At 36.9% G+C, this 13,968-nt stretch overlaps 2 protein-coding genes across 4 annotated transcripts; one reads left to right on the top strand and one right to left on the bottom strand.

Annotated features, from left to right (window-relative positions):
* Window positions 1–682: 682 nt before the first annotated feature.
* LOC113708553 (lecithin-cholesterol acyltransferase-like 4) lies at window positions 683–7,960 on the bottom strand. Its single transcript, XM_027231025.2, has 11 exons — window positions 7,507–7,960; window positions 6,959–7,050; window positions 6,362–6,480; window positions 4,844–4,979; window positions 4,707–4,758; window positions 3,896–3,996; window positions 3,098–3,280; window positions 2,299–2,456; window positions 2,160–2,214; window positions 1,959–2,012; window positions 683–1,457 (listed from the first exon to the last, which is right to left on the bottom strand). The coding sequence occupies exons 1-11, from the start codon at window positions 7,757–7,759 to the stop codon at window positions 1,038–1,040; spliced, it is 1,623 nt and encodes a 540-aa protein (XP_027086826.1). The 5' UTR covers window positions 7,760–7,960; the 3' UTR covers window positions 683–1,037.
* Window positions 7,961–8,864: 904 nt separating this feature from the next.
* Window positions 8,865–13,543, top strand: LOC113707979 (cytochrome c6, chloroplastic). Of its 3 annotated transcripts, none has more exons than XM_072064345.1 (7): window positions 8,865–9,037; window positions 9,115–9,250; window positions 12,418–12,515; window positions 12,602–12,633; window positions 13,103–13,166; window positions 13,246–13,398; window positions 13,501–13,543. In XM_072064345.1, exons 1-6 carry the CDS (start codon window positions 8,978–8,980, stop codon window positions 13,384–13,386), a joined length of 531 nt encoding a protein of 176 aa, XP_071920446.1. In that variant the 5' UTR covers window positions 8,865–8,977; the 3' UTR covers window positions 13,387–13,398; window positions 13,501–13,543. The 3 variants fall into 3 exon arrangements, with proteins under 3 accessions (XP_071920446.1, XP_071920445.1, XP_027086200.1); XM_072064344.1 differs by having other exon boundaries at window positions 13,487–13,543; XM_027230399.2 differs by having other exon boundaries at window positions 8,866–9,037; window positions 13,246–13,543.
* Window positions 13,544–13,968: the final 425 nt, after the last annotated feature.

Raw genomic sequence — 13,968 nt, 5'->3', positions numbered from 1 at the left:
TTTTGTAGCTAAAGCCAGACCTAACTTTGTAATTCTCAAGCATCACATTAGACATACTTTGGAGGTGGGGCAGGGACAGTTACCGTCCCTGGCAGTTTATGGCCAAGATTTGGCCAAACAAAATTGTAAGGTCCAGATTTCAACATTTGTGAGACACACAAAATTTTGTTCTAGAGTTACACATTGTTAAAAGTAAATTATACCTTGTGCAAGCAAAATGCACATAACCTTCCGGAACGACACGGCCAAGATTTGGCCAAACAAAATTTTAAGGTCCAGATTTCAACATTTGTGAGACACACAAAATTTTGTTCTAGAGTTACGCGTTATTAAAAGTAAATTATACCTTGTGCAAACAAAGTTACGCCACATGCAAAATGCACATAACCTTCCGGAACGATTGTTTCTGCAACTGTTCCAGCCCTGAGTCCAACATACTTTACATTTATTTTTACCTTTACTTCTTGTTAACCAAACTTGTAATATTGACCAAACTAACATGTGTTCCCCCTTGACTGCAATAGAATTTGAACATTAACAAAACTTGATAAATTGTCCACAGAAAAACCAAAAATATGAGGGAAAAAGATACTTTTGAATATTAGCTTTCGTATACCCAACTCACCAACCTCTGCCTCAGAAAATCAAAGCCCAAAGCCAGCAGAAGGGGAATCATTACAAATGGCACAAGCCTCGAACAAGCAAGGCAAATGATTCATTCATATTCAAAGATCTTTATATGTACAGAAATTTCTCTCTAAAGGGATAGAGTTGTTATTTACAGCCAATGGAGATGATAAGAGACAATATACACATTATTACACACACACACTGGTTCTATGATTACATTGGTTCTGCCAGAGCTCTGCTTGTGTGATAAGAGACATCAGATATATATTATTAAACATCATACTAGTTCTCTGATTACATCATTCTGCCAGAGCTCTGCTTGTAGCAAGCCAGCAACAGACTAGCATAAAAGAAATCCTTTTCGCTAGTAATATTATAACATGTATTTACACCGAAGCAGCAGCTCTCTAAGCATTTGCTGAGAGAGACATGGCATTGAGTTCCACGTGCTTCTTACCGTTATGTTGAGGGTGAACAACAATGGTGCCACAAGCCTCCTCCCTCGATCCCTCGTGACCTCCAACATGGGAGACAGATAGCGAAGCAACCAAAGGCATTTCTTGATGGGCCATTTCATCCTGCTCATCTGAGTCATCTTCAATCACTTCCCATTCCTCCTTGAGCGAAGTTACTTCTAAGCCTTTTTCTTGAAATCTTTCAATCTCAAATGCAGTCGGAAGTATAACATAATCGTTTATTGGATTGTAGAAAGGGTCATTATCTGCCCTCAGCCAGTGCTTGACAATTCTAAAAACATGGCGATCACACAGGATTTCTCTGTGCTCACCAGGGACTCCAACTCTTGCCTCCGCATTGAGACCATCCGCCTGCAACAAAGATTGAGAATTAACGACTTCTCACATCCAGTCAGCATCAGAATATCTATTAACCCATAATTGATTTCTCAAAAGAATAGCTACATAAGAAAAACCCCAACAATTCCAAACTGTTCTTTCCTAGAGGATATTTGAGCCACAGAAGTTTGGCTAAATATGAACTTTAGCTCTAGCATCAAACATATAACCAAACAAAGCTCCACTAATACTCAATCCCAGAATAAACACAATGAAAAAGGTACTAGAAAACAGTTTTGGACCCACAAGGCTGGAAAAAATTCAGAATGAATTTAAGAAAACCTAAAGGTGATAAAGAGGATATCTTGCACAGAAGCGGATGAGGACAATAAAAATAAAAAAATGAGAGAGAGAGAGAGAGAGAGATGTTTGGAAAGTACAAAGATTTGTAAAAAGGCTCAATTATAAGTGCCCATAGGCCACAACTCCCACATATTAAAAGATAGCTGTTGAAATGACCAAACCAATCAATACCTTTGCCGATTCCACTGGAACAGTCCCATCTCCATCTACGTTCACATAATTTGCCTGCAAAATAAGCAGAAGGTGAAGCATATCAGATACACAGATCAGGAGCAGATTACCCAAAAAACAGAACGTGATTTGTTGTGTCAAAGATAAAAAAAACAGTAAGATAAATCAGTTTTGTCAAGGAGCCAACCAAAAAAACTTTACCAGGTCTTTTGGTAATTGCCTCAGATCAGACACAGGTGCATCCTCACTTCCATAACTGCCAAAAAGGAAATCAACGATGAAGCCATGGTTTTTTCAATCTATCAAGGAATGCAACAAGATAGAAAGTAAAGGACCGTACCAAACAGTGTGAGGGGTCTCAATATTGGTCCCATAAATGTTGTAGAATTTAACTGTCTGGGGAACTTTAGCAGAACTCAATACTTTTCGGGTTTCATTAGACCATCTTAGAATCTCCATATTGAATGGTAAAGGAATTTTCAAGTCGCCACAACTCGCCTGCAGAAGAAACCAAACATCAATGGCAAACTTTTTATAAGAAATAAAGCAGAAAAAAAGGAGCCTAAGAATTAGAGCCCAAGATCTATTTTCAAAATCACATAGCAGACACCCGTTGCCACCAGAAAAGTGAAACATAAGGCCCAACATTTCACTGCACAGCAGTTGCACCAAAAAATCTATATGGCCTTCTTATAGCTAAACAAAACTGTTGACATGACAGGTTAGATATAATATTTTAGGATACCAAGGTAATCAAACATTGTGGTGTTATACACTGTTAATTCATTGAAAATATATATCAAAAATTCAAATTAATATTTTATTGGTTGATCATCATATGGTTCGAAGAGCAGATATAATAGGAGATTATTCGAAATATTATTTGAAATAATTACTGTATCACTTTTTGCGATGTGATGTATGTGAGATACAAAAGTTGTTGGGAGATAAAAAGATGTGTTGGAAAATGTGTTTGGGATGCAAGCAAATAAATTTTTTACCAATAATTTCTATCCAAACACACCCATTATCATCAAGTCTCCATGCATCTCATTATCCTATAAAATCATGATAGCATAATCAAGTTTCATCAGTGCAGACATTCAATCTGTATGCAAGAAAAGACGGTAATAGCTCACCATATTGCATGTTAGAGCTTCTGTAAAAATCGGTACAGCTTCTACTGGCGAAAAGGACTCCAACATCACAGTGGAGTTTCCATTAACACTGGTTTTCTCCCTCCAAACTTCTAAAAGTGGAGGGTTTTCCCAATGAAAATCTGGACATGGCAGCAATTCATAGATGGATGGACATTCAATCAGCTGAAACACAAAAGGTTGCAAATTAAACTCCAGTGATTAAATGATCAATCATAAAGCAACTATAAGCAAAGCCAAACAGCAGAATTTCATTACTGTTATAATGAAATAGCAAGAGATTTTCCCAAACTAACTTAAGAAAAAAGTACAATTTCAAAACAGGAGTGTTTGCCTGGGACTCCTTGTTAGATGGCCATCAGCTGCACTAGAATGCAGGGGGCCATGCATTCTTTTGGATGGCCACCCTCCATTTCAGTGCAGGTAGGACCTATCAAGTAGCATAGATTCCCTCCCTAAAACCGCGAAAAAAGTCAAAAAGGGATGTAAAGTCCTTATTGTATTCAAAACATCAGGGTCACAACAGAACTGAACAAAGCAATATCACAATAGAAGTCATTTCTAGCACAATATTATCTAGGGTAATATGAACAGAATGCTTATATCTAAACTGCACACAGTAGTCCAAAGCACAAGTTTTTTTTTTTAATGTGAAGAATGTATCTGTATATTTTTAAAACAAAAGCTGAAGTATAGATATATCAAATTATGAAACTATTCAACAAAGTTTAATGATGTAGAGGGAGAGGGGGCCAGACAGAGAAAAGGCAGAGTTTATACCAACTGGTGCATGCTCCATTTTGAAACAAAAAAATTCTGCTGCCATCCTTCCACAAAAGACATTCCATTCAACAGTGTAGAGGTAATATATCCAGGGGCACCTGTTAAATGACAGCAATCAATGTAGATATATGACCATATTAATTTGTGAAGGGAGTCAGCATGAAAAATATATAAATCAGTTGTTTCTTTCACGAAAAGTTTTTAAAAGATTTTTTTTATTATTATCTTATAAAGCTACACTATATAGCTATAAGAAATCATCTTTGAAATGAGGAAACTCTCCGGGCCTCACTTCACTTTATGATCAGAAGAATATTTCACTGACAAATAAAGGCATCCATTCACAGGTACCAGCATGATGATGCTAGCAATAAAAATCATTCCCTTCTGGATCTAGATATGCACTAAATGTGTCAAGAACTATCAGCAAAATAAGAGTGCAAGAATTAAACCTTTGACCAATCTAGCATAAACTTTTGCAGGCAGGAGCTACTTCACAGCTGAAGAATCATGTAAATTTAGAAGAATATTTATATCCTTCAGTGCAAAACAATCACAAACTTTGGGCCCATCTCTACTCAATTTTCAGATATCAAAATACTTGAAACATATGAACATCAAGAAGAATCCTTATAGCCTTGATTTGCTTGTAGATTGCCAGTATTGTTGAAAAATAGAAAAGATCAAAGAAATCTCAATATAATTATTTATGCTACACCAATTGACTTGGGAATGCAGAAAGACTTTTATCATATACCAATATTTGGTCCTCCATTGTATCTTCATAGAAAATGTCAGAGCCACTTACCCCTAAATGGTGCAGCTATAGCTATCCAACTCTTCACATACTTCTCAAAGATCTGCAGAAGAATGGCATCACCATGAGATACTGAACCCACAGGCAATGAAACATAAAATAGGGAGATAATCCAACATAAAATTTACATCGCTGTGCAAAGACAGAAAACACTTCACAAGAAGTCCCCCCATAGAATGGCTTATAATGTTTATCTTTTTCCCTCCAGATGCTGTATATACAGACTCCAGCTTTGCAGCAAACCGCTCCAGTGTGCCCTGAAACCTGGCAACATCAAGGATTTCCACAGCTTTACAACATGGAATCATTACAATATTGCAAAAGGAAAAGAGCATATTTTTCCCCATGCGATCCACAGTCAAATAAGTGTCTAAACCCAACAAAAAATTTAAATATATTCAGCAATATATATTAAGGGGTCACAAGATTGTTTTCTACAATTGCAAGGATAAAATTCAGAGAGACCAACATTTACAGTTCCTGTATTACTTTCTTGAGAATAAGTAAGATGAATTCCAACCACCACTGAACCAAGCTAACAAGGAAAACAATGTCCAACCTTTTGGACACAAATTTCAATTTTGAAAAAAAAATGCAAACTCCATTCTGAAAATAAGCTAAACCCATATCATGCATGTAGTCACCAAATCACTGCCACTATGAAAATAGTAGACCGAAATTTGCATACTTAATAGTTCATGTGAATGGAACAGCCCAAAATAGCCTCAAAATAAAATGGATTTATGCATGATAGGACTGTCTGGACACAACACAAATTCTGAATAACATATACAATGAGATATCTTACAAGCTTCATGGAAAAGTCACTTCCCAACACTTTTAGCTAACAAGAAAATAAAGTAGACATCAGGAATTTCAAAAACGTTTTGAAGCAATTAAAGAGTAAGACAGCTTCATCGTGTGGATGAACAGATTCGACTCATGAAAATAAGCAGTACGCAATACACCACTTTCAGTGCTTCCAAGAGGAATTAACCACGAAACCAATTTGTGAAAAAATGTCTGAAATTTTTGAGCATTTAGATGGAAGCTATATATTTTAAAACATGTTCCATAAGACAACTAGGCTAAACATCACCAATTTAAGCTGTTAAGTGGTTTTGATGAATAAAAAGCTGCATGGTGATAAAAGTAACATATTTATCTCTCTCCAAAATGCCCCTGAATATTGCAGGACCACTATATATTTCATTATGAAGTCCAAGGAAAAGTTGGAGAACTTCATATTCCCTTGCACCATTTAATAATGTTCAAACTTAAAAGCTAGATCCTCCGTCCCCATCCACCAAGTCATACGACATCAGACATATCATCATGAACAACATGAACAGGACAGAAAAGCACAAACACTGGAAGCACTTACAAGAAGCCCCAAACAATTCAAATACTCAAAATCCCTAGATGCTATAGTAGATCTACACAAATTCTATAATTTTCAAACTTTTCCACAACATGTTCATGACTTTGACCAAATTGTATACAGTGTTTCACCAAAGCTCACACATATAGTTGAACCAGTAAGCGGCAATGGAAACATCGCAATATAAAACGGTTAAACAGTATTACTCTCCAGGGGGAAGCAAAACATGAACATAGAGTCAAATGGAATAAAAATGAGCATCTACCTGTTGCTCTGGCGGAAATCATATCCAAAGCCAAAGAGTGTTTTTCCTTCCTGGTAACCCCACTTGAGCATTTCAACTATCATGTCATGGAAATAGTAGACACTTTCACGCCCAATAATCTACAGGAAATAAAATAGAAAAGAAAGTGAACAGAAATCAGGTTATTCCAGTACCCAAATAAGTCTTGGTCAAATGCTACAATGCTACTTTTGTTGACAACACTGAACTCATAGCACTGATTGTAGATACCAAAAACCAATATGCAAGTTAATGCAGCAATCAATGTTAGGCAAATTTAGAAAAAGTTGATAGATTTGATTCTGTGTATGTGTGACTCATTATCCTTAATCAGAAGTATGATGTGTTACACTACTAAATGCTGGTGCCACTTGACCCATCAGAGTGGGGACGGGGGTGGTTGAGGAAGAGTTTTGAAGTAAGAAAAAAAGATTGAAATACTAACTAAGTGCAATGCCGCTCGGAAGGTTCAAATCATGTGATACAAACAATGGACAAAAAGAAAGAAATGTAAACACAAAAGCATACAACCATGAAAAATGGGAAATAAAACAAAGGAAGCATTAGAACAAATGTTACCATATCAGGATCTAATACATCTATTGCATACAAGCCGAATCTGTCCTCCGGTACCTCAATCTTCGAGTCTCTGTCTATTGATATAGTTTCACCTGTTTCATATAGAGACAACCATTTCATCCTAATATCCAATAAATCCGATAACCAGAAAGCAAAAACTACAAACCACAGTCAGATGAACAAGAACAATTATTCCTCATCAATTACAGAACTAAAGCTCTTAATAAAGCTAGAACAGAATCCCTTGCCCTATTCACAGATTTTTTTCCTTTTCCTGAACAACTTTTTCCCTATTCCTACTAATAATTCATACTTAATTGTACCATTACCACTGTGAAATTAACAAAAGAGCAAGCTTTTCAATATTAAACAATCATATCCGGATTCAGATTCAGCGCACCAGGTAATTCCAAGCAAGGAATTAGACTACAAAATTCAAGACAAAGACCAAAAGATATAGAGAAACGAATTTCACAAAACTACAGTACCCAAAATTCCACAAATTGTACACTACTAACAAAAAAATGTGGAATAAACATAGTAATTACCAGTGGAAGGATCAAAAAGGGACCAAAGCTTGGTCCGGAACTCATGGTCCGCCCCGAGAATCCGAACCCAGACCCGTTCTTCTTTTCCGGTTTTCTCATCGACCGCGTTGAGGATAGAACCAGCGATCCCGGGTACCAAAAGAACCGGGTCAAGTGTGGGGTCCACGTAGTCCTGCGGAGTTTTCTTAATCAGCTTCATCCATAGCTCCAAAGCCTCCAACGTCTTCACCAATTCTTCCAACAACGCCGCCATCTCTACACACTTTTATCTACTTGTTATAAACAAATTTACAGGTGATTCTTGGAGGGATTATTTACAGGGGTCTTTTGGGAGTATTTAGGGCAAATTTTTCCGGTGGCCGGCGGGGGTTGGTGGTGGTGGACGGAGGAGGAAGAGCCGTGTGGTTAAAGGGAGAACTGACAAAGGAGAATGACAAAGTCATAGATTATTATGAGTGTCCTATCCATCCATGTACTGATTGATGAAGATTGGTAGGACCCTTCAGTGGAATTACATTTTTACCCCTAATAACTTGATGCATGTGGCCTGTTTTATTTTAGGTGCAGGGGTGATAAGGGGCTACATATGGATTTTCACAACTTTTGCTTTGCTTGTATTTAATGTTTTCTTACCAGTCAAAGTTTAAAATTATTGCATCAAAACAATGCAGCATAATTCATTACATATAATAAATAAACAAATTTAGTTTCAAAACCTAATTTTGATCGAATTTCTAGCAAAAATATGCATTTATTTGAGGTGCTCATACTTATAAGGACAAAATAGGAACAAGAATAACATTTCCATCAAAGAAGCCCTTCACTTCCTTCTTTTTTACTCCCTCGTCACAATTATCAATCCATTATTACGACCTTCTTTCCGTCGATCCTGATCACCGTTGTCTTTCCCACTCCCACCCAATACCCCCCCTCCTCTCCCACTCCCCTCTTGCTTTTCCTTTCCACCAATCTAGACTTTAGATCTTGAATTAGGAAAAAATACCATAGTGCATATCACTTGTTTTTTGTCGAGATTTTAATCCTGCATTGACTTTGTCCTTTGAAAGTATGAGCACGTGACTTAGACATGCATGATTTTGTCAATTTTTTGGTTGAAATCCAAGAAAGTACGAGCACGTTACTTGCACATGCATATTTTCGTCAAAAATTTGGTTGAAAATAGATTTCGGGACACAATTGGTATCTTCATTGTACACAAGGGGTTACTTTGCACCATTTCTATATGCAAAGGACCAAAAGGAAAAAAATTGAAATGTGAAGGACCATCTTGGTCATTCTCCTTAGAAAGACGAGAAATGTTCGCCTAGTTTAAAATTCTTGAAAAAAAAATTGATTTATTTTGGTGGAATACCGAATACCCCAAGTTTATAGACTCTGTTTGATAATCTCTCTTTAATCCCCTCTCTCCAGTCTCATCTCCCTGCTCTCTGCCCAGAACAGCGGAAGAGACATGCAGCTCCTCTATTTGAGGCCCAGTTGTAACACCAACATCTGTTCCTTCTCAACACAGGTACCCCCTTACCTATTCTTCATTACTATATACATCTCCACAGCTGCATGCCACTGATAATTCTCATCTATTTTCAGAGTAAAAATGTGAGTTCTAGGAGGCAAAACCAGGTAGCCCAAATACCAAAAGAACAGCAGCTGAACTTCTTGAAAACCGTGGCTCCACCCCTTATGGCTGCCATTCTTGCCTTTTCTCCATTACTCCATCCCCCGGGTAACAGAACTGTTCCCAATTGTCATTATCCCACTTGATTTAGTTGCTTTATGGCCATTGGTTTTCTGTCTAAGTACTCCCACAATGCAAATTCAGTTTTCTGCTGCTACATTACCACCAGTTAGTTGGCAGTTTGCGACACAAGATTTAACTTGTAGACTTGAAGAATTTTATTCTGGCAATCTGTAACGTGAAGTTCTTGTAAATTGTCTCAATTCACATTCAGTACCGGAACTGAAATGACAATTTAATGTGATTACTGAGTGGTGGCCGCAGTGCTTGACAGGCAATTGGCCGTAACTTGTAGCTTTCTTTCTCGATATTTTGCTGCAATTTTGCAAATTGATATCTCTGGAAAGTTCTTGTATCCAAAGTTTCAATGTGCTGGCGGGGTAATGCATTTATCAGTTTATCAACCCATTGGAATGATTTTTTGGGGCTTCCTTTGCTTTTTCTTTGTTTCTTGCTGATAAGTTCAAAGCAATAATCTGGATCGAAGTCAGTGTTAAACCCCTTAGGTTTGTATCTACATAGCTGCACAAAGTTTATAGAATCGACAAGCTATGATGAGTTGTTCCACATGATAGTTAGAAGTTCAGATAAATTACCCGGCCATTGGATGCTTCATGACATCCTCAGTGGTATGGACAAAAAAGAGGTGGTGTATTCCATCTTATACTAAACTTGGTTTACACTTATACATATCACTGTTTTCTTGTAATGGCAGTTCTTTAAAGGAACAGGGAATATGAATGGAATTAGAATACATGTGATTGCTAATATTATTTCTTGAAATATCCGGGGGAATTATAGGCAGATGAGTTTGTATTTTTCATGTGCCACTTCTTGATCAAAAGGGGATTATCACAGGCAGGCGGTTGTTGTTTTTGACTAGAGTTAAGAGCTTTAACATAGATAAGTCAACTTATGTTTTGAGTGCTAAGATTGCACACTTCTACTCTTTGATTGATAAAAGTTACTCTAGTATGAAGAATGACAGCAAAACTAAATCGAGATAAAAAAGGAAAACACCCTGCTTAATATGGTGCCTAATTATTGTTTATTTTTCCTAAAGATTTTATTGGCATTCTATCCCTAGTGATTGTTCCACTACTAGTTCCATGAGTACTTGACTTTTCTAACACCGAAAAGCTGGGTATGGTAACCTAACTTCCTTTTAATTTGTTGACAATAGAAATCTAACTCCTAATGGCACTAACAGCTCCCCTAGTAGGCAAGTCCATTTGAGGAGAGTAAGATAGAATAAAATTACATTATATTCAGATGAGCGAGTTGCGGCATATGATATTGAAAGAAGCCAAACAGTATCTGGCAGAAGAGAATCATATTATCTGTTTTAACACAAGCCGTACATTGAGCATCCTTGCTAGCTAGGACTTTCTTGAGAATTCAGTCAAAACCAGATTTCAGCGGCATACTCACTATTTGCTAATAAATCCTACAAGAAGTAAAGGGAACAATGATAATGTTATATCAAGTTTCACCATGGTAATAGCCTCTTGCATCTTCCACTAGTTGGATGCTTACAGTGATTGAGAATGTAAAGCAGAGTTATAATTAGGTCCTTAGCACCTCTAGAGTTGTGTGTTAAAGTGGCTCAATATACAGAAACATCTGCTGGTCCATTTTTTGCTAAAGGTGGAGAGAGAGGAATATTAATTATTCATGAATAAGGTAAAATAAAAGACTCCATATCTTGGTGAATCTCACATTGACATATAGACTAGGTTCTTAGGTTCATGATTTGATGCCTTAAGTGGATTATTGCTCATCTTCATGGTATACACAAGCTTTCGGTTGCTGCTTTGTTTTATCTTAACTACATTACTTGAGAATGCTGGAAGGGCCAAATAGCAACTATACAATATGTGGTCCAGAATTAAATCAAGAAGCCTTTCTAGGCTTGTGCATGTGTTATGCAATCATCTGCTTTGTCACGGTGAATTTGTTGTACAGCGGCTTCTTGCACCAGTGTATTGCTCGTATTATTCCTCTAATGAAGTTAGGGGACAAAGAGCATCCACTTGAACTTCAGTATTTTCAAATACACTAGAAAATGTAATGGCATTTTTTAGTGGTAGGTCCTCTTTCATGCATAAATGTATGCTGCATGAATAAGGCAAGGCAATAGAGGATGGATTTTAGTTGATCATTTAAACTTGAGAGCTTATGGGCCCATAAGAAATTGGAGTAATACGTTCTATTCTAGTACTTCTTTCATCTATGAGTCTCTATCATAAGAAGACATACGAATTCAGCTCTGCTGATAACAACATAAGCATGATGGGTGGGGAGAGGTAGAATAGGAAAATGTGGCAGCAATTTATGCCTCAAACTATTGGTGCATCTGATGAAGTCTTCAAGCTTCAATGAAGTGCAATTGTACTTGAGCCAACAAAATAAATGGTCAGTCAAATTAAATGGTTATATGACTACATCATAGAGATTATAGATTTGGTGATTGATCGATATGAAGAACTTGCAAGAAGCAAAAACTAGTGATGCCCTAGCAGTTTGAAAAATGTCAAATTGCATTTAGTCTTGGCATGTATCTAGTAACAGAACAACATTTGGAAACCAGTGTTGTTCTTGAATGATTCTCTGCGTCTGAGTTATGTAAGTAGCCTTGTACTATTACATACGGTATAAGAATTTGTTAACTGTCTCTCTACATGCAGTGAAAGTTTTATGTTGGAACACTGTTAGATCCTTGTACATGGTTTCCTTATCAAGATAGCAGTAGCACCGCATTAATTTTTACTATGTGAATTGTACTTTTGAGGAAAGGATGAGTATTGACTAGTGTAATTTTCTTGTTACACTTCTGGTTGACTTCTGATGCTTATTCTGTAACAAAAATTCCTTTTGTACTTGCATCCACTTATGCTTTTTGGTAACTTATGTGCCAGGTCAAAAACAAGCTGCCCATGTTTTCTGCAGAACATTTTTATCAACCATTCTTTTTTTTTCTTGTTATCAATTCAATTTCTATAAAGAAGATCATTGTTGTTTCATTAGGGACTTTCTGAAGTCCTACAGAAGTTCATTAACTTTTGTAAGTTTTTAGACCTCTTTTAACATAGATAGATGGATATATGCTCTTTCTAATGGATTTCTATTTCTTTGCTTTTTATTTTTTTAAACAGTTTCACTTGGGCAAACCATAGACATACAAAAAGGAGCTAACTTGTTTCGTCAAGCTTGCATTGGTTGCCATGATTCAGGTGGAAACATAATACAACCGGTGAGCATAATCCAGTTCCATGTGTTCCAGATAACTGTCTATAGTATCAGGCTAAGCTTAAACTTTTTGATTTGGTTGTGCGCTAGGGTGCAACACTCTTCTTGAAAGATCTGCAGAGGTAACTATCCACATTTAATCTATCCATGAGGTGGAAAGTGATGGATGAGTCGTATTTCTCTCTTTCCCTAGTCTGATCCTAAGCATACGTGGGCGTTCTTGTTCTGTTCAATCTAAACATAGCAATAAGATGAACCTGCAAGCTTATGATATAAGCATCAACCATAGTCAGGAACTAAATGAAATGAACAGGCAATAAATGGAAAACTTGAAAATAACTAAGAAATAGTTAGAGTCCAATCTGTGTTTTACCTTGTGCCAGTATGTCATTTACTTTTTCAATCAGTCTTTGAAGGTTACTTTAACACTCGTTAGAAAATAGTTGTAACTCAAACTTAACACTAGTAAGAACAAAACTTTTGACTTTAAAATTTCTGTGGTAGATAAACTTTGTAGCGACATAAAAACTGTAAGCAATTACAAGGGCTTGTTGCAGGTAGGATGAACTAACCAATCTCCTAATTCCACAGAAACGGCAATGACACGGAAGAGGAAATATATCGTGTAACATACTTTGGCAAGGGAAGAATGCCAGTAAGTTTATAATAAGAGGTACATCTGATCATTTGGATCTTCTAGATGACAATAGTGTATGCCCTTTTTCCTGCTGTAGGGATTTGGTCAGAATTGTACACCAAGGGGCCAATGCACATTCGGTCCCAGGTTACAAGAAGAGGACATTAAACTCTTAGCTGCATTTGTGAAGCTTCAAGCAGATCAAGGCTGGCCTAATGTTGAAAACAGTGGAGATTAGCCCTTCAAAATGGTGAACTTTTGCATCTAATTAACCACCTTGCTGATCTACCATTGGACAATGTAAAAAGCTTTGTGCGTTTTCATTAATTTTCATTCAGACCATTGCATGCAGGGATGGGTACCCCCAATTGAGCTCAAATGGACTTCTTTCTGCATGTTTGTCTGTTCATGGAGCCCTATTTGCGTCACCATTGTCTGCACAACATCAATTTCACATCAGGAATGCATTTTACCACATCAGTTGGTGAAAATAAAAACTTTTAGTCCTGAAACTGTTCCACAAGGTATCCGATAATAAATGACAAACAGGGTAAATTTCAAACATGACAATCATAGTTTGAGTCCTCGACTAGGTGAGATGTTAGAAGATGACAATAACTTAGAATATCTTGTCAAACTTGGTGACTGAGTATTTTAGTTACAGATTCTGTACTAACAACCATAGAGGTTCATTGCTCTAGGCATGCTGGCTGGCTGGCTGGACTTGTGAGCTTTCATCTGGAAATCCATTACTAATCCAACTTTGGATACATAGCCAGTTTAAGCAGTATTCTGCATCTCAACATTGTCGTTTGCAGAA

The sequence above is a fragment of the Coffea arabica genome, chromosome 9c, assembly GCF_036785885.1.
Source record: "Coffea arabica cultivar ET-39 chromosome 9c, Coffea Arabica ET-39 HiFi, whole genome shotgun sequence".
Taxonomy (NCBI): Eukaryota; Viridiplantae; Streptophyta; class Magnoliopsida; order Gentianales; family Rubiaceae; genus Coffea; species Coffea arabica.
Note: the sequence above shows the minus strand (reverse complement) of the source record. Positions and strands in the feature narration are given on the sequence as shown.

Coding starts and splice junctions, on each gene's coding strand:
- LOC113708553 (XM_027231025.2), bottom strand. CDS start 7,759: ATGGCGGCGTTGTTGGAAGAATTGGTGAAGACGTTGGAGGCTTTGGAG. Junction 3,997..4,706: donor TATAGCTGCACCATTTAGGG/GTAAGTGGCTCT, acceptor GTCATTTAACAG/GTGCCCCTGGATATATTACC. Junction 2,457..3,097: donor AAGCTCTAACATGCAATATG/GTGAGCTATTAC, acceptor TTTCTTCTGCAG/GCGAGTTGTGGCGACTTGAA.
- LOC113707979 (XM_072064345.1), top strand. CDS start 8,978: ATGCAGCTCCTCTATTTGAGGCCCAGTTGTAACACCAACATCTGTTCC. Junction 9,038..9,114: donor TCTGTTCCTTCTCAACACAG/GTACCCCCTTAC, acceptor ATCTATTTTCAG/AGTAAAAATGTGAGTTCTAG. Junction 13,167..13,245: donor TTGGCAAGGGAAGAATGCCA/GTAAGTTTATAA, acceptor TTCCTGCTGTAG/GGATTTGGTCAGAATTGTAC.